General features: G+C 38.5%; 1 protein-coding gene across 6 annotated transcripts in view; it reads left to right on the forward strand.

The window, feature by feature from the left end:
• Positions 1–23,431, forward strand: part of CHL1 (cell adhesion molecule L1 like) — a 141,893-nt gene extending 118,462 nt beyond the window's left edge. For 3 of the 6 annotated variants that reach the window (XM_061362117.1, XM_061362116.1, XM_061362118.1), the window contains 12 exons: positions 294–395; positions 555–752; positions 1,616–1,686; positions 4,201–4,423; positions 5,631–5,746; positions 5,914–6,118; positions 6,347–6,469; positions 7,713–7,892; positions 14,527–14,688; positions 15,381–15,512; positions 16,350–16,422; positions 18,315–23,431. In XM_061362117.1, the coding sequence (XP_061218101.1) occupies positions 294–395; positions 555–752; positions 1,616–1,686; positions 4,201–4,423; positions 5,631–5,746; positions 5,914–6,118; positions 6,347–6,469; positions 7,713–7,892; positions 14,527–14,688; positions 15,381–15,512; positions 16,350–16,422; positions 18,315–18,531 (1,802 nt within the window). In that variant the 3' untranslated portion in view covers positions 18,532–23,431. The remainder of the gene's footprint in view (positions 1–293; positions 396–554; positions 753–1,615; positions 1,687–4,200; positions 4,424–5,630; positions 5,747–5,913; positions 6,119–6,346; positions 6,470–7,712; positions 7,893–14,526; positions 14,689–15,380; positions 15,513–16,349; positions 16,423–18,314) is intronic. The other 3 variants (XM_061362119.1, XM_061362120.1, XM_061362122.1) reach the window with 3 other exon arrangements.
• Positions 23,432–23,637: the final 206 nt, after the last annotated feature.

Below are 23,637 nucleotides of genomic sequence, written 5' to 3' on the forward strand. Positions count from 1 at the left end.
TTTGAAAAGAAAAATCTGTTTCTGCAAGCACAGTAATGAGAGCAGATGGAAATGAACTCGAGAAGGGATATTGTCTTTACAAGAGAGAAAGCAGAACCATAAAATTCACCCTGGCTTTCTGTAATAAAAAAGATCTTTAAAAGCAATTCTCACTTTCCTAATTTTATCCATTTTGCAACCAAAAGGTATTTTACCAGCATCCTCCCTGACCTTGCTGTTCCTGTCCTTTGGAAAATGCCAATCCAGACACAAGTAGCTTGCCATGCTCCTGACACTTCTGCATTATTTTTCAGATGTTCCTGATCCTCCAGAAGATCTACAGCTCTCAGAAAATCAAAACCGAAGCATTCGACTATCATGGAAAGCTGGGGCCAGCCATAATAGCCCTGTTAATGGTATAAAGGATTTTAGTGGCAAACTGTGCTCACAGCCACGCTTACTTTGTTTTCCTATGACAGTTAATTTGCTGTAAATTCATTTCCAACCTTGCTGTTTATAAGCTGCTTATACAAGCTTTGGTTTTTTTTTCCTTTTCTGTTTCTTTTCCTTCCCAGAGTCAATTATAGAGTTTGAAGAGAACCGGTGGGAGCCGGGGAGGTGGCAGGAGCTAACCCGAGTCCTGGGCAATGATACTACAGCCCTTTTGTCACTGGCCCCGTATACGAATTACCAGTTTCGTGTCCTATCTGTGAATGCTGTGGGAAGGAGCCAGCCCAGTAAACCATCCCTGCGCTATGCAACACCTCCGGCTGGTAAACACCGCCATCTAGTTTTCGGAATACTATTGGTTTTAGTGTTTTGCTGGGAGTAACAGTGCCCTCATGTGCTTCAGAGCGGGTTGTAAAGGAGTCAGAGTCACTCATGCTGCTTTCTCTGCTTAGTAGCAGTCCAGGGATGCCAGAGGACTCTGCGCTGCTGTGGTTAGCAGGGTTTTTCCTGCCAGGGCACCCCTAGCATCCTGCTTTCCTGCTTTTTCACCTTTAAAAGCCATTGCAGCCCTTTATGGACAAGAAGTTGTCATAGATGAGGGTTTATGGGAGCCTTCAGCAGTGCTAAGCTTGTTGAAAATCTCCATTCACAGTGTGTTTCTTGCTGTGACAGAAAATCACAGTGAAATGTTGTGTCCCTGAAAGTCATTTTGGAGGCCAACTGTTCAGAGCAGCATTTGTATTCCTTGGCATTTTTATCTAGGCTTTTTTTTTTTTTCCTGTTTACTTTAATTTCAGGTCCTTCCTCAGCTGTGTGTGTCCCACTAATTATACACCTTCTGTTTGCTATTCCCATAGGGAGAAAAATCTTTTCCTCATAATCCCCCTACATCTGGTGCTTTGAAATCCAAAAGTCACAGTTTCATGTTAGCTGGTGGCTGCAACCAACAAGGGCACTTAGGAATCAAAACCGCATAAACAATGTGTTTTGGTCATAGCAGCTTTGCTGATCCAAGTAATTAATCTCCTGAACATTTTTTGTTAAGGTGTCTTTCATTGTCAGTAATATGAAAATAAGAAAAAATTTTCCCATCTCTTCTTTTTTTTTTTTTTTTTTTGCATTTAAATTATAAATGCTATTAAAACCCAGGATATGCAAACTAATCTTATCATCTGTGTGGTTCCAGCTCCAGACAAGAACCCAGAAAACATCCGAGTTGAAGCTTCAGAGCCAAATGAGATGGTGATGAAATGGGAGGTAAGGAAATGTGTCTGTCAGTGCTACAATACTGGAAACAGGTTCTCCCTTCGAGCAGCAGTTTCTAAAGATTCTAAATTTTTCGTGAAGTTGTTTTAATATTATTACATTAAAGAAGAAATAAAAGAAATAATGGATTGCTTGGCATTATCTTCCCTTCCCCTATCCCTGTTTTTTAGGTAATACTAGCAAATTCCATAGGTAGCATCCTTCATGCTCCTGAAATCAAAGGAAAAGTTCTTATTGACTTGAATGTGTTCTGGATTTCCTCCCCTGGTTTCATTTTTGTTTCAAAAGACAATTTCTTACATCTAACTTTGCAGATTATTAAGAAGTATGAAAGTCTTACAAAGCACAGTGAGAATTCCCCAGAGTATGCTCTTCTTTTTGTGGATTTTGCATACAAAAAAGTGCTTAAAATAATTGTGGTCTTACCCTGCTCTGCAGATGAAGCATCCAGGCCCATGGAGGGTATGATTTGCACATAGTTTCTGCCCTTCCATCCTTGAGGTTTGAAAATGACACAGATCACTTGGCCAAGAGAACGTGAGCTTGAATTTTTGCATCAAGAAGTAGTGTAGATAAAGCTCTTTTACACATGTGTGTCAAAGGAATTGTGTAAAAGTCTTGAGGATGGTTTCCAGTCTTCAGATTCCTTAGCTTTTAAGCTGTCTGTGCCAGCAGTTTCAAGAGATGTATATTCCTTCATTTAGCACAAATATCCACAACTGTGAAAGGAAGCATATTTTTTTTGTGGCTGGAATTAAACACAATTTACATGAGATTTACTTCTCAATCTGCTGTTCACAGCAAAGAACAATAAATGTTCCTCCAGCATAAACTCATGGCTTAGATTATAATTACAAAAGGAGATGGCCCTCCAGATATATTGACTTGGATTCAAATGGGGATTTTTGCTGTACAACATAGCCCAGGGTCAGGGAAGAAAATTCTGCCTCTCGGAAGAAATGCAGAATGGTAGTAACTAGCATGGCTGGGAAATGCTGCTATTACCAGTGTTCCATTGAGCAGAGAAAAAGTGTTGCTCGCTGGGAAGCCTGTAATCCACTACTCAGACAGGGTAAAAGTAGAAGTGAAAATTGAGATTGAAGGGAGAGAATGAGATGGTCAGGCTTTGTTAAATCTTGTTGAATCATTTAAATGTCATAAACAGGATATTCATTTATTTATGGTGTTTTCTGTATGCTTTTCAGAGGAAATGATAGGCACTGAACATGCTATTTCTGGCAGACAAAAGCTGCAAAATGATGTTAATCTGCCTACTTTGGATTAAGAGACCAGATGAGTATTAGAGAGTAGCTTTTCAGCCAAACATTTGCAGCAGTAAGGAAGATGAAAATAAGAGTAAAGCAGTGCTGCAATTTAACTCTAAAAGATAAGTTATCTTTTGGTAGGAATTTTTTACTTCTTCAGCTTCTATTGCAAATCCCATCCCCGGGGATCTTGCCACGGAGGTGATTCTCCCAGCAGTGCCTGTTGGAAAGGTGCCCAGTCTACCAGCTCCTTCATCACAGTCATCCCAAAGGTCCTCATACTCTCAGAGCCAAGAAGGGGGAATTTTTGCAGATCCTTCAGACCGAAGTCCCCACACACATAAGGAGCATTAATGGGGCATTGCTTTCTGATGGTACTTGCAGGGTGATGCTGTTTCATTCCAGACCTCTGTGTGCAACTTGAATACATATCAGTTCTCATATATTTAATATGTACAATATATAATTCAAATATTATTAAAAGTAGGCCAAGTGGTGGCAAACACCCACAGCTGGTTCAGTGGACTGAAATAACCCTCATCTTTTTTGGTAGTGCAGCTGACCAGTTAACTTTATTAATTAAAGAAGTACATATTCAAATAAATAAATTAACTGGAGAATGTCTCATGACAAGCCATTGCTATGTGTCTTCTAATATTTTATAAATTAGTCTTAAATAGATGGGAACCATGCTGTGATGAATTCTTCAGCTGACTGATAAAAAAGAGTAGCACAGCAGTTGCACATTAAATGTCCAGGCGTAGTTTCAAGGATTTGGTGCATATTTAGAAAAAATCTAAATTTTAATGACCCAGCTTGCTGCACTACATAAAATTCTCAGATAAACTGCAGATTTTAGCTGTACTAAAAGGCACACACAGCCTTATGCCAAAATCTGCATTTTAGATGTGTTGAAAGGCATGCAGTTATATCACATAAGAAAACAAAGAAAACCTGTGGCAAAACAAAAACTGATGTATGTAGTATGCAGAAATACATCTACTAGGAATTAATCTGTTTTTAATTCAACTGTTTCACCACCTTTCTTTTGAAGACATGAATTTTTTCCTCCTGTCATCCCAAAATTAACACGACAGTGAAAAGTTAAAGCTTTGTGTTTTCCCTTTTCTCTGCCAGTGTTGAAACACAGCCTCCAAAATTATTCCCCCCTTCCCCTCAGCTGCTGTTTCATGATTGCTACAACAAAGGCAGACATGATCTCTTTTAACTTCTTCTGCAGCCATTGAAACCCATGGAGAGAAATGGGCCGGGGTTGGAGTACAAAGTCAGCTGGCGACAGCAGGGAGTCGAGGCGGATTGGAATGAGGAGATGGTGAAGAAGCATTCCCTGACCCTGCGAAACACTCCCACCTTTGTGCCTTATGAGATCAAAGTCCAAGCAGTAAATAATTTAGGATCTGGCCCTGAACCAAACATTACCATCGGATATTCAGGAGAGGATGGTAAGCAGCGGAAACACTCATGTGAAAGCATGCTGCATGGGGGATTCTCGCAATGCAAAACGATCAGACATGGAGTGGTGGATTAGGCAACCCATGGCAAAAACTGCTTAAATGCCAGTGCTCAGGGTGATGGCCTAGATGAGACACAGCCACAGCTGATGTTGGAATTTGAGGGGTTTTTTTTGGAAAGGTCACTTGTACTTTCATTAATCTCAGTTTCTGGCTTAATCCATATACCTGTTTGAAAGCCATGGTCAATAAGAAGCCTATGAAGTGTAGCAGTCGTGTTGTGGTGGGGACAAAAACCCTTTAGCTTGTCTGGGGCCTGATTCAACATTTTAACATTGTCAGAAGTTGCATACGCTGGCAATTAAGTGCAAACACTCAGGCAGTGCACACCGTAAGTGAATTTATTGATGATGCCACATTCCCATGTATGCTGGGTGTTACCTTGTCCATTGATCCCTTGAAAGATAGGTCCTCTTCAGCCTGGGTTTCTGGCCTTCCATGGCTCCTAGGTGGCACAGCCTCCTTGTGTCTCTGGAGAATTCTTCCGCACTGTAATAAGACTTTGCTTTGGATCTAGTCCTGCAGCAGGAAGGTTTAGTGGTGTCTCTTCTCTCCCCTGTATGGTGTATGGAAGAAAAGGTGATGAATAGTGAGAACTGAGAGGAGGAAAACCCACACCATATTTATTTCCTTTGTGTGATATATTTAATTTTTTGTATCTATCAGTGGAAAATCTTTCTTGCAATTCAGTCATCCATGGATCAAGGCCTCTTTTTTTTCAGGCACTGTAATAGCTCTCTGTGTTGCATAGTGATTAAAATCCTACTGTTTAATGAGCTTAGTTGTAAAATGAAATTGATTATAAAAAAACTCCATGATTGCCTTCTTGAGTGCTATGTTAATCATTTTTTTATTCTTCTCACTGCTGTAAGCATTACTTGAAACAGGAAATCATAAATACTGGTTTAGTAATTCATATGTCCCAGTGCACCCATATTCCAGCCTTCAGCAGAAAGCCCTGGTAATGCAAAATAATGTTTCCTGGCCCCTTTCACCCACTGGATGCTTTTTTCTTGCCTGCAGTAGGACTACATGAACTGCCACAACCTGAGCTGGAAAGGCAAGCCCTGTAGCTGTGATCAGTGTGAAACTGAACTCTTGCATGTGCCTTTAATATGCAGCACTTTTGTTTTTACAGTTCCAGATGCTGCTCCTTCTGGCGTGTCGGTGGATATTGTGAACAGCACACTGGTCAAAGTCTTCTGGTTTGGGATACCAAGGGACAGAGTTCGTGGACATTTAAGAGGCTATAAGGTTACAAATTTCTCTTTAAATGTTTGTATATAGTCAAATAAACTACTAAATGAATCTCAGATCAAAGATAGACTGCAATCTTTCATTTCTGGGAAGACAAGATAAATCAATATAGTTTTCAACCCCATACAACATAAATTGTTATAGGTATGCCAATCTCAATGCAGGTCAGTTGGTGGAAAACAAAGAGCATGCTGGATGGAAGAAGGCATCACCCAGAGAAACACTTCCTAACATTTGTAGGAGACAGAAACTATGGGATGATTCCTGGTCTAGAGCCCTTCAGTGAATTCCACTTAACTGTTTTGGCTTACAACTCCAAAGGAGACGGCCCAGAAAGCTCCCCTGTTGTGTTTGAAACTCCAGAAGGAGGTAAGACAAAATGAGAATATGAGGCAGAGGGACATAAATAGAAATTGTCAATGTAACAAGGCAAGTTGATTTCCTTATTTAAGGATTGTAAAATCTCTAATATTCATAAAACCCTTCACAAGAAATGGGAATTGTAGATGTTCAGCTAAACTGTATCCTCGTTTAACAAGTATGTGGAGAAACAGACCAGTTCAGTCTTCTCTGAAAGCTAATCCCTGTATCTTCCAGTCCCGGAACAGCCACGTTTTCTCAGGATCCTGAATTTTGACAAGGACTCTGTCACTCTGTTATGGGGACTTCCCAAGAAAGCCAACGGCCACCTTACTGGATACATTTTGCAATACCAGATGAGTATGTGCTTGTTTAACTTTGGTTTTAGGGATTACACATTATTAGTTAAAGAAAAACGAGACAAAAAAGAAAAGGGTGGAGGAGGGATGGTGGTTGTGCATTATATGTGCACAGTTACTTAAAACAGAGGCTGGTGTGAAGGGCTGTTTCTGAGATCACTACCACAGCCGGAGCATCCAGAGCAGCATGTTTCGGACTGCGATGCACACACAGCCTGCTAGGGGGCAAGCTAAAATCATCTTCCAGAGCAAAGAGTTTTCTATGCACTTCTCTGGTGTTAGCTCACCTTGCTACCATGCCCTATTCCGCATTTATAGACAAATTTAATTATTTCACATTTGCAAATTATGCCTAACATAGTAGTTATGAAGTGAAACTCATTCAGTGCAAAATAATGAGAGCACTTTAGCCACATCTATTCAGATCTTAACATTGTGTCAGTGAGTACCTCCTCCTTGTAGAATGCCTCAGCAGAAATGCAGATTACTACTACCTGAGCCATGTTATTGAGCAATCACACTGAGAAACAACTAAATACCAAGGGTATTTCTTTCTTTCATGAAGAAATAACTGAGTGGCTGGGGAGAGACAGACTGCCACAGCTGTGCGGTGTGGTGACAATTCAGGGTATTTTGCATGGGTTTTGAGGATTGAAGAGGATTAGACTGTGCCCTAGTTACAAAAAAAACCCAAACATGTAACCAAATATCAACACTTACCTCTGCTGACAACAGAGCTGCCCAGTTGCCTTTGCAAGCAGGGACTGGAAGCTGGATCTTCAAAGTTTTTGATGACTATGGGCTGAGAGGGTATCTGTCTATTTAGTCAGTTTGGGAGGGAAAACCCCTCCTTCAATTGCCAACTGTGCCAAGGCAGAGCGGAGCAAACCAGAACAGCCATTAACTTACTTGCAAAAGTTTGCAGATGTTTGGAAGCAAAGCAAGAAGCAGTTTATATATATTTAATGATCTAGTAGACAGTAATTTTTTCCTCCCACTCAGTGTGTGCGTATCTAGAATCAGAGGGCTTTTTAAGAACAGCAATAGCTCACTGAGTAGTCGAGAGATTGACATGGATGAGATAAATCCCATTTAAGTACTTGGCAGGAAGGTGAGATATGCTTATTCAGGCTTATTCAGGCTGCATCCTTCCTACTTACTGCAGAGTGCCTCCCTTCCAGGACACATTTCATGTTCATAGCCTTTAGCTGCTGGATGTGACTCAACTGCCTTTTCCCTTTCAGTAAACGAAACACACGAAATCGGACCCCTGAGCGACGTCAGCGTAACAAACCGCTCCACGCTCAGCTGGAAGCTTTCAGGTCTCAGTTCCAGTACCAAGTACAAATTCTATGTAAAGGCTTGTACAGTCAAAGGCTGTGGGAAGCCGGTCACAGAAGAAGGACTAACGATGGCTCAAGGGAGTAAGTTAATAGGCAATATGTTTTTATGTGGAGAAGCTCTAACAATAATGGAAAAATCTATTGAGAATATTCCAGGCTTAACATTTCCTTGGTAATTAGAAGAAATAAATTTGTTTCTCTTTCTGTGAGAGCAATCAATGAACTTTTTAATGCAGCAGTGCGGTTCTTCAGGAAAGTAGAGCTTATCTGTTTCATTTTGCTGTAAAATGCTGTCTCTGTTCTCACCGATCAACTCTTTAAGCCATACTAGAATAAGTGAATTGTGTTTAGTCATGAATGGCAAATTGAAGATCTAGATAATCTGTTCTCAGTAATATTATGAAAACAAATTCTGCCCTTTTGTGAAGATGGGGGACTGCCAGCAGCAGCATTAGGGGCAGGTGTTTGATGCGGAAAATCCAGATGAACATAAAGTTGACTGCAGTGCATTTGATATATTATTTTAATATTATTTTATCTGACACTGTAAGTGAGCATTTGTGTGCCACTTATACCCTGTCCTAAAACACCAGTGATCAGTGATTTAAAGGGAAATCTCAAGCACTATATCATGGCTCATCTTTCACATCCAGCTGAAATGAAATGTACTGTGCTCAGGAAGTCTGAAAAGTCTACAGTACTGAGGAACAAGTCCTTGCTGTTAATCAGAAACCATTGCTGTGCACTTGACGCAGGGAAGGAGAAAGAGATTGTGATAAGCAAGAGTCCTGGCTTCATAGTCTTTAAGCAATGGCAATAGTCTGGAACAATGTTGATATAAAATAGAAAAATGGTCATTGTTGCACAACATCTTACTGGACTTCTAAGTTGCAGAATCTCTTCAGCTACTGGTAAAACACATAAAATATACTTTAAACTCATCATATCCCAGTTCAGGATCCAGTCATGAACTATCACCCATTTTCTCAAGTAGTGAAACTTCTCAACTGTCTTGCAGCCTTCAGTCTCACTGTAGAATACATGTACTCACACAGTTGTAACTATTCATCTATCAGTATAATTTAAAATGTATTTTTCATTAAGGAAAGTAAAAAATCCTTTTTGTTTCCCAAGCTAAAAATACAAAATTTCACCTCATTAGTTGCCTTTTCTGGCCTTCATTGGTCAGCCAGAATAATGTGGTTTAGCCACTGTAAAATCTATATCTCCTCTCAATAACCTTGTCAGGTTTTATGAAATGCATCCCTGCCTGATAAGCTTAAAAGGGTGATAATGTTGCCATTCATTTTGTTCTCATTCTCATCTTTCCTAAGACTCTTTCAGCAGTGGCAACAGCTGATTCTTGTGAAATGCTTGTAGAATGGAGTAGTATAATTGATTATATGTTGCAAGGGTCCAGTTCTGTGATTAATATGTGCTCCTTGCCAGTTCTCAAGCCACCTTAAATTAGGACACTGCATCTGTCACTGAAACGCCATTAGTTTTGTGTCATTATTTGCTGGCTAAATTGTTCAGATATGTTTCAACTAAACACGGTAAGCTGAAAAAGAAATAATCACTCTATTCAGTGACCTTCTTGGGGTTTTAAATTGTGGTATGGGGAGCAAGGCGATTGCTCAGAATTAAAACAATCACTCTTTTTGAAGAAAGGGAGTGATTGCAAAAGTTGAAGTTTATAATTTAAAATGACCCACATAAATGACAGATGTAAAATGTGTTGCCCTCTGAAATGAAACTCCATGATAGAGCACTCCAAGTTTCTCTGGCTTTTGATTCAGTGATTCTATATCCACTCTGTTCTGGTTTTAGTAATAAAAACATAAAGCTCTCATTGTTCATTTTAAGACTTTGAATAGCTTCCACTGCTGTAATAAAGCCTTTGCAGGCTGTGCCATGGGTATTTCAGAATTTCACAATGCATTCTGCCAGGAAAGTGGAGATGCTGAGGTGGAAACTATGGATTCATTCAAATTTTATCACTGATACTTGATCTGCATCACTGCTATTGCTTTCCATTTATTTGCAGTTATCCCTGCTACTATAGTCTGGAATCAGAAAGAAAAGCCAATCTTTTTTCTTAATATGTACATATGCGAGTATGCATGTATCACCACTAAAACCAAGCCTGTGTAGGGAAAATTGTTGTGCTCTAAATGATAATTTTGCCAGCCTGTAATTTATGTGCAACCCATTTCCTGATGATGAGATTGCAGTGGCATGAATGACTGAATATAGTAAAAAAAGGTTTTTCTCAATTAAATAAATATAACTCCCTGTATAGATAAATGGGTGGATCATTTTCCTCTGTGAATGAACCATTCAGATTTTTGTTAGGAGTAACACAGTGCTTCGAGTTAGCAACACTTTAGCAAAAGGTCAATGAGTGAATACTGTCTTATGCTCACATCTCTATCTCTTCACTCTTCGGTGGAGCAGCGCTACAGTCTGTGCTTCTCTGGCAGTCGTGATCAAACCCTCTGCTCTGCAGTTGCCTCCATCAGGAGGGACCCAAGACTGCTGACATTGGCAGCTTACACTGTCAATGAAATAAAAGGCCTCTTTCTTATGAAAGATGTTAAACGCTCCCACAAAAATTTCATATACAAAATGCTGATAGACAACCACAGATTTTTATCACTTATTGATAAAATACTGTGGACATGAAGAACCTGGGCAAAAGGATACTCGTGTCATACCACAAAATAAATAATCGTTCAATTTTTGCACTAGATCTCGGTTTCATCCCACAGAAGAAGGTATGCAGTCTTTATAAAACTAGTTTTATCTCCAACTTTTAATTTTCAGGCAGTATTTATTAAATGACCTACAAACTAATTAGTTTCCCCTTGAAAATGTCGATTTCCTAATGATCATTAGCCCTGAGAAACAGCATAAAATAATGTTCTTACATAAGTGAAAAAAATTAATTTAATTTAGCAGTCCTTATGAACACAAAGCTTCTTTTCATCTGGTTACCACTGTTTCTTGAGGATTTTCAAACATGTATCACATGTTGAGAATTATTACTGTGTGTCTGGAAATTCAAGCCTTAATGAAAAATTCATCCAGAGGAAGCCATACCGCTGTAGTTTTATTTTTCAGAGAAGCTAGAAAATAGAAGTTCACCAGTTTCATTATATTTCAGTGGCACTTGGCATGTAACTCCTCAGGCTTTTTGAAAATCTTACCCAGAGGGTACTAATCTTCATCACACACCATAAGATGAGGACAGTAACCATTTGTAAAAAAACATACGGTTTTAATTCTCTTTTGCCACAGGCACAGCAAGAAAGGAAAAATACAACTGCCTTAGCCATATGTAACCACTGATATTGTTACCAGCAAACCCCCAAAATATACTCTACTTGCTCACAATCAAGAGAACCTTATGAAATCTTGATGAGAAGTTTCTTTTTTTTCTATCATTTATGCCACTCCACTCTACTGCCTCTTCTTTGGCCAGGGGACCTGCAGCCCATCAAACCCTGTTGGTCATCACAGCAATAAGCTGTCCCACCAGCCCAGGTGCTGCATGCAGGCTGTACCAGGAAAAAGAACATCTGGTATATCACTGTTTCACACCCCTATCATCCTGAGCAAGAAAAATAAGCATGTTAAGCATAATATATTAAATATATCAGTCTTGGAGTACTTCATGTTATTATTCACAAAACTGAAACAAATCTGTGATTGTTTGTCTTTGGTATATATCTGTTTTCCTTTTTCTTCTTCTATCAGCCTGCCCCAGTGTACCCATCACTGAGCTAAAGAGAAGCAACAAGAGATGAACAATCTATAACCTGTTGCCTTGTGTGAGCTCAGGTTTCTTCTACAAGTGCAATCGGTACAAATGGTCACTAACTCACCTATAAATTCTTCGCAATAGACTTTACATGCAACAGGTTTACTAATCTTTAGATCTTAAAATATTCCAAATTTAGCATGAATTCCCTCCTGCACTAAAAAAGAGGAAGGATACTTGTGATGTGTATTTATACACTTTCAATAGCCAGTCAGTAGGGGATAATAGTTCATCTTTCCATTTATCACAGCAGATGTTTTTAGACAGGTATGGTTATAAATTAAGATGTTGCCCACAATTAGTATTTCACTATTAGAAGGCCAGCTTTTTTATGTAAGTGTGTTTTATAACAGATGTGCTAACTTTTGGAGAACTAGCACTCTTGTAAGTCTTTGGGGGCAGTTTCTTTGTTTTTTCCTTTATACCATAAGCTCCTATAAAAGATATGTGTTCTGTTGTTCTCATAAATCTTGAAGCCCGGTAGGAATATTGTAAAATTGCTGTTCAGTGTTTAATGTTCATGTGGGTCCCATGGTATAGCTGATAAATAGTGGGGGAAGGTGGGAAGTGCTGGTGATATGCCTTTATTACTAATGCTTCTTCTCCCTTATTGTAGATTAAAAACCTAGCCCAACTGCTTTCAGTTTTCTGAAGCTAATTTCTGTAGCTCACTGACCTTACAGTATGTTGAGATTTTCCTTATCTGTCTGTCTTTGCTTTTATTTTTCAGGATTACACATTGCTTTTCCTATTCCAATCACCAAACCTGCCCAATTAACAATGCTTTCTCCTCTGTAGATACCATATTGTGTGTGCCACACAGACCAGAAAGAAATCACATGGATAGAAACCTCATAATCACCCATCACTGGATACCTGTACTGGGTTTTTAAGAAAAAATTGTGTTTAGTAATTTGGGATAGATGATGTTAAACAGCCTGGAGAGCCAATGGTAGATCCTCAGTTCCAGGTCAGGTTGTGCTCAAACCTTCATTCCAGTACATACATCCTAGCCGTACTTGGTGTGCCAGGGCTGCGGCACAGCTGGAGGGGCTGGTACAGCTGAGCAGTAGCCTGGCACAAAATGGTTATTTCTTCAGTCATATCAGTTACCCCTTTCTGCTTCTGTAGAGAGCTGACCATTCAAAAGGAAGAGGCAGGCACAAGCTGGAAATAAATGTGTGATAGATGGGGACTGGTTAAATTGGTTTAAGAAAATGCAGAACAAAACCACAGCTGATGGCCACCACTGAGCTCAGGGTTTGAGCAATATGCTTACTAGGAGAAACCCTTCCTAAGGAAGTTGTGTTGTATATAAATTGGACCATGCATTTATCCTGTCGTGCATAAGTGTTATACTGTATTTAATACACAGTAGGTTGAAGGTTCATATTCATTCTTGTTACTTTATGGATAGTGTTTCCTTTGCTATGTTTTTCTGATGTCTTGATTTTAGGACATGTAATTAAAATACACCTGTGGTATCCTCTTACTTAATTTGCAGTTTGATTAAAAATTATAGCTCATTTTCACATACTTCATTTAGCAAAAATTATCGATAGATGGATTAATTTATGCTAATAATCTGTGCTTCAGTATCAGCAGTATTTCAGCTGTATGTGTTGTCTCTGAGTCCCAGTGGTCTACTAATTTAACTGCTTATGATAATACATGTATAGTTGCCTTGGAAAACTTATCTTCAACTATTGCTTTGATTGTGCTTGGATTCATTTTAATCTCTTTTTTTTTTCCTTCAGCTGTCAGCTAAGCCTTAATCTCTGCAAACTTCTTGCTTTGCTTGTTTACTAGTTGAAATATTAATGAGTATTGTTTTACTGTCAGTGCTAATTGGTCAAGTAGTTTTCAAATTATACTTTGTGCTAAATCCTTAATTTAGAAGACTTTGAATGAAGCAGGCAAATTAGGCAACTGAACACTATTAAAATGTTATATTATTAAGTTCAAACCCAACAAATCTCTTTGCTGCCATCAAGGGCAGGCACCCTCCTCTGTTGTACCTGTTGGTTGACTAAAGAGATCCTCCAGAGGTCCACACAGAGTTCTGAATCTTCTTGTATGAACAGGCTTTTCACATTCAGGCAGTGATTGCTAACCTCTGTACATGTCCTTTTTTGTTAAGCACAAATGATATTTTTAAAAAGCTTATTCAATTCCCTGCAATCTTAATGCAGGCAGAAATCACAGTAGGTGTTTTGCAAGTAAGAAGTCTCTGAAACTGGGGGTACTGGAATATCCCTTCTACCTCTTAATCAAATATTAAACTCATCAGGAATACCTAAATGCCTAAACATCAGTTTAAAAGCAAACTTCAGCTATATCTAAAACCGTGCTTTGTGCAGGCATTGTGGAATTTAAAAGGACATGGAAAATCGCTGTCAGGAGAGAAATGAGTACAAATCCCAAAGTTATTTTTTTCCATGAGACATATAAGAATCCATTTCTAGATAACAAGCTGTCTGTGCTTCCCTGCTGAGTTCAGTTCAATGGGAGAAGCATCAAACCCCAGATTATCTATACAAAGCAAGCCCATTTTCAAACTGTAAATTTTTAAGCAAGCATTAGTCAAAGCAAGTCCATAATCCCCCATCAATATTAACTTTCCTCCTGGGAAATGTACAAACCCCTTCATAAACATCAGGATTACTTCAGTCTGCTGTTTGTTTTATGTGATTGCATATTAAAAATCAAATTGGGGAAATGTTTTTCTACTTCACTGCCTGCTTTTGAAAATCAGAGTATCTGATGGCAAATGTTAAAAATCCTTGTGTGTCATATGTCTGTTATTTACCTTATCTGTAATTGTGCATTTTGCAGGCCTTTTGTTCAATGAATACCATTAATCAGTATGACTTGAATATGTACATTCCATAGGTAAAGGGATCGGCAAGATTTCAGAAGCAGTAAAGCCCACACAAAAGTTTCACCCCATTGAGGCACTTGAGCCTGGAACTGAATATACAGTTCGTCTAGTGACTAAGAATTGGGTTGATAACAATAGCATTTTTGAAGATGTAATTGAGACAAGGGGGAGAGGTGAGACATGCAACCTTTCAAGGTGACAAAGATTTATTTTGAATGTAAATAAATGTTGAGGTTACATCTTGCATTGTGCAGTGAAAGTGTACCAAAATCATTATTTTGTTCTGTGGTTTTTGACCCTTGCACTTGAATCCCATGGGAGTATAAAAGCATCTGTGGTTCTCGAATGAGTCCTGTGCTTTACTTGATGCACAATAGCCTGGAACAATTACAAACCTTTACAAAACAGTTTTCCCTCCTATGCGATTTTGAAAGGGTAGTGCTGTGATATAACCCATTCTAAGTCCAGTGGTTTGCATGTGTCAGGTGCACTTTTAACTCTATTTCTTTTGCACAAACTGCTTTTGCATGAGAGGCTTAACAATTCTCTGTTCAGCTTTCCTATTTGGCATTAATCCTTTGAGTCAACTACTCTCTCAGAATTACCTTTACAAAATGCCTGTGTTGTGCCTTCTAGACTGCACATTCCTGTTAAATCTAAAAATGTCACGCTCTGGATATATTTCTGTCTTGCATTTCTTTAAGTTGAACAAAATAATATCAATAGACTGACATAATTATGATCCAGTGAAGAACATGTTATGTGTTCATGTTATAGTAGGGTGATGCCCTTTTCCTCTGATTAATTTTCTTCTTTTTTTTTCTTTTTCTTTTTTTTTTTTTTACTCCTTTTCTGTTCCACAAAGCCTATGCTGGTATTTACGATGGAATTTCCACCCAGGGGTGGTTTATTGGACTGATGTGTGCCATCGCTTTGCTCACCCTACTGCTGCTTACTATTTGCTTTGTCAGAAGAAATAAAGGAGGAAAATATTCAGGTAAATGGATTTATTGTCCTTTCACTGTGTTCACACATAATAACAAGCATCTTTCAGGCTTTTTTCTCTGGAGGCTGCAAAGCCGCAAGCAGAAACATCCAATTAGGATTTGTAGCTTTTGATACATATCCACAGAATGGATTCTAATGAATATAAGTGAAGCTGTGCTGTCTGGGTGGAATAGTGCTATGTTTTGGTCAGAGATTTTGCTAAGGCCCTGGATAATGCTTGTTGAATCCTTCAACATTTAAACCACCTGTAAAGTCAAGGTTCTTCATTGGTTGCATCTCTGAGCCTCTGCTGGTAGGGCTACCTGCTCATTTTCCACCTAAAAACAATTACTTGACATACTGGCCTAACTTCCATAGGTAGCCAAACTGCCTAACAATAGAATAATTTGCTACATCTGTAATTTTCAAAACAATGAGTAAGGTTTTCAATATAAATATTTAAGTATAAATCTGGTTGCCCAGAGAAGCTGTGGCTGCCCCATCCTTGGTAGTGTTCAAGGCCAGGCTGTATGGGGCTTGGAGCAACCTGGTCCAGTCAAAGGTGTCCCTGCCCATGGCAGGGGGATTGAAACTGGATGAGCTTTAAGGTCCTTTCCAACCCAAGCCATTCTACAACTCTATAAACACTTTATAGATTTCTTAAAAATTAGGGGATGTCCCCATACTCTTTGCAGAAGAATGCCAGTTGTGTCCACATGCAGTTAGAGCTGCTGCCCTCCAGGTTAAGCTGTATGTGATGACAGGTGCTTTTCCCATTGCACCAGCTAAAAGAAACATCCACAGCAGAACATGGCATACAGATCTGTACTTTATTTTATTTGTACAGTGAAAGAAAAAGAAGATTTGCATCCAGATCCAGAAGCTCAATCAATAAAAGATGAAATCTTTGGGGAATATAGGTAAATAGGACCTGCTTTAAAAAGCATTTGTGTTTCTTGGGGGTTTGTTTGTTTTTAGATGTCATCGTTATTTAGGACATTTTTATAGCATGCAGTTAACGCTATTTTTCATTTTCAAAGCAAACCTCATAGGAGTGGATAAAAGTAGGAATATAAAGGTATATCCAGTACACTTAAATCCATCCGAGATGGATATAAGTAAATGTTGATGTGCCAGTGATTATTTTTCACTTGGTTTGGTTCTCTCTTTTTTTTTTTTCTTTTAATTATCATTGTATGAATAATGTAAATATATATGATAATTTGGGTTTCTGCTGTAATGTCCATTGAAGCCAAGAGAAAGACTTTTATGTCTTCAATGGGTTTCTGAAACCTGGTCAGGCCCAAATCGTGCAATATGGGGAATGTTCATTTTGTGGAAGAAAGCAAAAGTTTGAAATACAGTAATAGATGGCAAAAACCCAGGCAAACCTCACTACAGAAATTTCTGTAGGAGAACTGAAACAATCACTTTGGCTGCTTTAAAATAACTAAAGCTTATAATATTGCATAACCATGGTACGAAGGAAAATGCATAATTATAAGAACCATGCTGGAAAACTGATGTCGCTGGCCTTAATGGCGTAAAATTTCTGATGAAATCCTTCTTATATATACTACATTATTTGTACTGGAATGGGGTTTTATTTCTGCATAATTTCATCTTTATTTAATTTTTAATGCTTTCTAATGGGACAAATATTTAGAAAGGTAAGAATGTCCTGAGGTTAATAACCTTGACCCCCTCTTTTCCCCCCCAAACTCCAAACTTACCTTTTTTATAAGTAGAAATGCCACGTGCAGAAAAGTAGCAAAATTTTTTACTGTATTGATTATACACATTGTTGATTATACACTGAAGAGCTAAATTTTAGGTGTATTTTTCTGTTCTTCCTTAGATAACATTACCAAAGCTTTGAAACTGAGTTGGCATCAGCAAGGACCATAATTGAATAATTGTTTGGGTTTTTTTTTATAATCTTTTAATCTGTGTTCAAATCCCCCCCATTATAGTGTTCAGTCAAGAGGAGTCAGGCTGCTTTGGTTCTTCTCCATGCCACAGGGAGAATGGATTTTTTCCTGATTTTTTTTGGAGGGTTTGTTCTTTTTTATGAAATTGCTATTGAACATAGGCCACATATGAGCAGATACAGACACTTGATTTTGTTTTTGTTTTTCCATATTCCTCCCCTTTAGGAGAGAGAAACTCTGTCAGTTATAGTAAGATAACAGCAGAATAAATGAAAAAAGGGAAAAAAGCCCCTTTGTTATTTATCTCAAATCATGCAAATGCTCACAAAGTAGAGAGTTATAACCTGCAGCTGATGCCTCACCCCACACATGTACATCAGTTCCCACACCCACCTCAAAAGAGAAATGAAATAAACAGGCCCTGAATATTGCCCACTGTTTTGTAAATTGAAATCATCTCTTTCTGTAAGATGCTGAAGACATCAGCAATGATTGCTGCAATGGATCCCTCGGATCCTTTCCAGCATTCCCTTTCCTTTCCCCCTTCACTTTCTCTCCAGTCTTCTGTCTGTCCAAGGCAAAAAAGGAAAAAAATAAAAGCACACATGTACTTTTCATTGATGTTTGCCTTTTGACCAATTTTGTTGTTAAAATAATCACAAAATCATGCATGTGGGTAATTCAGGTTGGTGTGCGTGACCTTGTGTGAGGTGCACCAGACCAAGTAGGACTCACAGGATCTGATCATTCCCAATGTACAACCCATGAAGAAATGTGTCCCTTGCTCTTCCCTCCTGCTGCTGTCTTTCACAATAAAAGAGTAGTTTCCATGATTGCAATTAAAGGCCTGATTTTTGGAAAGACATTTCTTTGTTTTGTAGTGACAGCGATGAAAAGCCGCTGAAAGGCAGCCTTCAGTCAATTAACGGGGACATTAAAGCCACTGAAAGTGCTGATAGTCTGGTAGATTATGGAGAAGGGGAGCATGGGATGTTCAATGAAGATGGTTCATTTATTGGAGCTTATTCTGGATCTAAGGAAAAAGGGTCAGTGGAAAGCACTGGGAGTTCTACGGCAACTTTTCCTCTCCACGCCTAAAATAATAGCAAGAATGATTTATGTTTAATTGTAATATTTATCTCGATTAGTACTCCACAGTTACCACATGTGATTGGAAGCAGGTTGCCAATTGAGCCAGTCAGGAACCTGACATGCAGGTAATACAAAAATAAGTCACTGCCACTAAAATATGATTTTCCATTCTAATTTCTAGGTGTTTTCTTCTAATTAAAACAAAATAAATCATTCTTTACTATAGAAAATGTCTTAGTCTTACCAAAACAGAATTTCTCAGTGTGATGTCTGTATACTTAACTGCTACTCCATGTGTGTCTTAGGTTTGGAATATGTTTCTCTGTATAGTAATTTTTTTCCTGTATGGCTGCTGTCACTTTGTACATATGTGTATACATAATATTTCCTCAAATACCATGGCCTTGGCATTGTAGAGTTTATAACACACCAAGAAAATTGAATAAAAACAACAGGTTACTCTGCAAAGTGACACCATGCATCCTGCTGAGAAAAATTATAATTTTAAATACTGGAGAAATATATTCTATATATTGTGTAATTTTTCATAAAAGAAATAAACTCCTTTGCTTGTGATATTCTAAAAGTATTTTAGTGGCTACAGCTGACTGCAATATCCAATTCTTAGACATGCAACTATCCACAGAAAAATTGCTCTTAAAAGACAAAGCTCTGGCCTTGTAGATGAATCTTCTGCCCAGTAGCTGGCACTATTTCCTTAAATAAGTTAAGCTGCAGTATCTTTCCTGTGGCAAGGTAAAACAGGGTTCCCATCCACCATCATTAGAAAGTATATTCATTTCTTTTCCCAAGTCTCTGCGAGCTGCATTTCTAAGCAAAATGCTTGTTGTCTGTCTCATATCTGTATATTTGTGCACTAGCATACATTTCATAGAGATGTTGTACATATGATATTAATATTGACACAAGTAAAAATCAGCCTTGTTTTATTTTAAAATGAGATATGTTGCTAGCATGAGTCTGTGTAGGAATAAATAGAATTGCTTCTCAATATGAGTTTGGACCAGCAAAACTAGTTTTCAGATGGAGTTGTGCATATACCAGTCATATAAGTCTCACATCTTTCTAGTATCACATAAAATAGACCTACCTGACTCTTATAATTTGTTTTCAAGATATTCATTGTTAAATAAGCAAAAGCAAATGCAAAGAGAAAATATTATGGTATAATTTCTTTTATATTTTGTTTATTGGATGCTGGTTTAAACCTGGCTCTTTTCTTTGCCTCTCCAACACTAACTCCGCAAGCTGTACAGCACATTTTTTTGGTCTTTTTGTATTGGAATCTCTTGAATTTCTTTAAAAATATGTATTTTTAATATGTTTATTTGAATAGAGTATCAATATGGCTTCATTTCTTCTTGCACTTACAAATGACTGTCACTTCAATTACGATATTTTTTAAATAGTTACTACAGGAGGAATAGATCCTAAAAGCCATTTTGCATCATGCTACTAATTAGGCAAATATCCCCAATGGCTCCTTCACAGTCTCCATTACTTCAATGGAAGGAAGAAAGGAAGCAAGAATTCCTTGCATGATTATGAGTTTCCAGTAAGGCTACAATTAAGGCATGTTAGTTGCCCACAGAAATGCAGGTTGTTACCATCAGAAAGGCCATGGTGTGCATACACAGATCACCTTAGCAGGGGTTCCTCCCCAGTATTCATCCATTTCTGAAAGCAGTAAGTGGCCTCTGGTCCTTGATGCTTCTGCATATCTGATCTCCTTTATTTTAATTGTTAATCTTTTTATTTTTTTTTTTTAATTTAGCTTGTAAGGGCTTTTCATATAGCCTCTGTTTGGAAAAAGCAAACCCCAAACAGACAGCTTGAAACCACCAGTGATACCATGTGTATGAGTATAAAAGGAGGAGTGGAAATCTGCCCTGATTCAAAAATCACTGCAATCTGTATTGAGTGAATCTGTATTTCACTCAATCCAAATGCTGAAAATGTCCAAAGTAATTTTTATTTACAAAACAAAGCAGTCCAAAACAAAAGAAAAAAAAATGCTTATTTTAAAAGGGAATTATTGGGTAATTGGAGAAATGTGCAAACTGGCATCTCGTCAACAGAGACATTTCCCACCATGATCTTTATCTGCTGACTCTTGTGGGCTGCAGCCCACACCAGCTGAAGTCTAAGAGCTGATTAGGCTTGTGACAGCCTTTGTTGCAAGCTTCAGGCTGTTTTCATAATTTCCTTTGGGAATCATATGCACTAACGCATGACCACGGGTCTTTGAAATAGGAACAAAAAATGAGGGAACAAAATTGGGATTGACTCCCGTGAAGCCTTGCTAACCGGTGCAGAGGGAAGGGCAGAGCTCTCCCAGCCACACAGTCACTAACCAGGGCAGATGCCTATGGTGAGGCTGGATGCCACCCACCCACAGCCCCAGTCATCCATTTCTTGTGTTGCCGCAGATCCACTAGACTCCTTGTCCCAGAAAATGCCTACATTAAACAGACACAAATTTCAGATCGTATTAGTAAGTGTCAAATTATCAAATAATGAATATAAATCCCCTGTGCTATCACTTGATCTGTTGCTGCTAAGAGCTGTTTATGACATTCCTGTGATGTGCTACTCATCTGTGCCAGTATGAGTGCTTTTTCTATTGAAATTTTAATTCAGATCCTTAAATTTCAATGTTGGTGTTTTGTGATGCCTCAGGGCCTAAAAATGATACAGTAACAAAAAAATGTTCTATGGAATTTATATAGTGTGTGCTGACTTTTGAGGAATATGCCCAATGAATATTAAAAGAATGGCTAAACTCCTGGGGAATCTCACTCACCTGAGCTTTTTCCTCTTTCTCAATCATTTCTTTGCCTTCCCCCCCCCCCCAATGGGGTTTTATTTTCTATTGTAAGGGTACCACTCATGCAGTGTACCCCGGACAGTGCAGGACCTTCATGGCTTTATCAGCGATTTTCTTTTAAAATTAAACTAACAGAGCAAGCTTAAATTTTCCTGAGCAGTCTTTTGTCCTTGCCAGGAGATGAACTTCATTTTTTTCTAGGACGGTCTGTTACAGGTGAGAGGAAGTGTGGCCATGCAGGCTGAACAAAAAGTAGCACCAACTGTGCTGCAGTTCTAAAGTAGTACATTAAATCCATTGATGTGTTTTATTTTTATTTACTCTGGCCATGAGTGTTTATTAAAATCAGTGATGGAAATATGTGGTGATATCATTGAGTACTGCTTAGCAAGGGATTTCAGACTGCCTGCTGAGAGGAGGGAGTCAGAAACGGCCAGAGTGTGAGCATGCAGACCGTGCTGGATAGGGAACTATTAATTACCCAGTGCCATGGATATTAGTTTGGTTATGTTTGGTTACAAAGTGCCATTACATTTTGCTGGCAGTACAACTGTGACAGGGGAATTGCCACTTTCAGATTTGGTATCTTAGTCTACCCAGGATGCAATTTCACCCAGCAAGGGGGAGGCATTTCCCTGGCCCCAGGAATCCTGGCTTGTGGACTTAAGCTGCCTCCCCTGGAACAAGAGAGAGCTGGATGTTTCTCAAAAAGTTGTGCAGTTTTCAGTGTGCATAAGATTAAGCAAAGAAAATCGGGTCTTCCTCACTAATGGGGGAAAAAAGCCCTGTGTGCTAACTCCTGTGCCAGTCAGCCATTTGCATTCACAGAGCAGAGTACCATTGGTTTGGTATGGATTGTAATCTCAGACAACATTTTCTTATAAAATATATATATACAGTTAAATAGCACAACAAAGAACTTGTAGGAATGTCCCCAGCTTCATTCTCTGGCAAAATTTAGGGACCAAAATCTGGGAACTCAAGAAATCCTCACTTCTGCTTGACTCTGCAGCAAGGATAACAGTACAGGACAGGGTATCAAAGCCCTTCTGGGGGTGGATGTTTAGGAAGAGCAGAATCAGGAACCAAATCAGAAAATGACTTTCCCCTCTGGATAAAATATGTGTATGCATTCTAAATAAAAAACCTTTGTAACTCAAGTTTTAACTGTATCTAAGTAGTATATCATTTAATGGTTTATGTTGATTCTATGGTGTTTGTTCTGTTGCCTTCTTATTACACAAATTTGAATGAGTAGCTCTTTTTCTGGTAACTACTTCCATTGACTGAATGGGTCAGATCCAATGCACGAGAGGCTTTAATGAAAGTTACAATTTTTGAGACAAAAACAAACACTAGCACAATCTTTCTATATAAAAAGACGGGTTTTAACAGTAATTTCACATTCAGTTTGTAAACTGAAGTTAGAATAATTCACTGATGCTTGTGTGCTTCTGAAAGGAACTCTTACCATAATTTTTTATAGTTGCCATTTTGCAGATGAGTGGTAAATCTAGATTATTTTACATACCTGTAAGAACGGATATGATGAAAGGGAACTCTTGGTGGCAAGAGAATTTCCTTTATATAACGATGGATCAAGCCCTCAGCTGCATCTCTGTTAATGTTTAATATTTCAAAATAAGGCCTATAAACTGTGTTGCAATACCAGCACGTGTACAGTGCAGCTCTGTATCTTTCATGTAAAAGTCTCAAGTGGTCTGCACTGATTTATTCTGTTTTCAGGCAGGAGCCAGTAGGTGGATTTGAGCCAAAGCACACTGTCTGTTTTGTTTTTTGTTGTTATTATTACTACTACTTTAAATAAGATACTTTGTAATTTCATGAGAAAAGATCAAAGCAAATGTGGTGTCACTGTTACAATGTTACTTTTTGAGCTAAATGTTAGTGTGCATTTATTAAAGTTTAGAGAAACGTGTTGTACTGTAGTTGCTGTTTGTATCATGCATATGTGCATGTATGGTTTTAAAGGATATTTTCATTTTACATGAAATACAACTTTGCTAATAAAAGTTTGACTTGATGTAATCTTCAAAAGCCTTAGCTGTAATCAGCAAGTTTCTCTTTTGTTCCTGTTTGCTGTGGGTTTTTTCTCCTGAATGCCATTTCTTTGCTGGGAATCTGTTTTGTCATTCATAGTCCTCTCTAGCTTGTGGTCTCTAGTGGGATTTCTTGCCCTCACACCAAGGTTGAGCTGCCCTTGGCTTTCACTGGGACTGTTGGCCACCACAAACCATCTATAT

This window comes from Neopsephotus bourkii, unplaced genomic scaffold (genome assembly GCF_033783945.1).
Source record: "Neopsephotus bourkii isolate Nb327-2 ecotype Australia unplaced genomic scaffold, CSIRO-AGI_Nbou_v1 NB_1080, whole genome shotgun sequence".
In the NCBI taxonomy this organism is placed as follows: Eukaryota; Metazoa; Chordata; class Aves; order Psittaciformes; family Psittacidae; genus Neopsephotus; species Neopsephotus bourkii.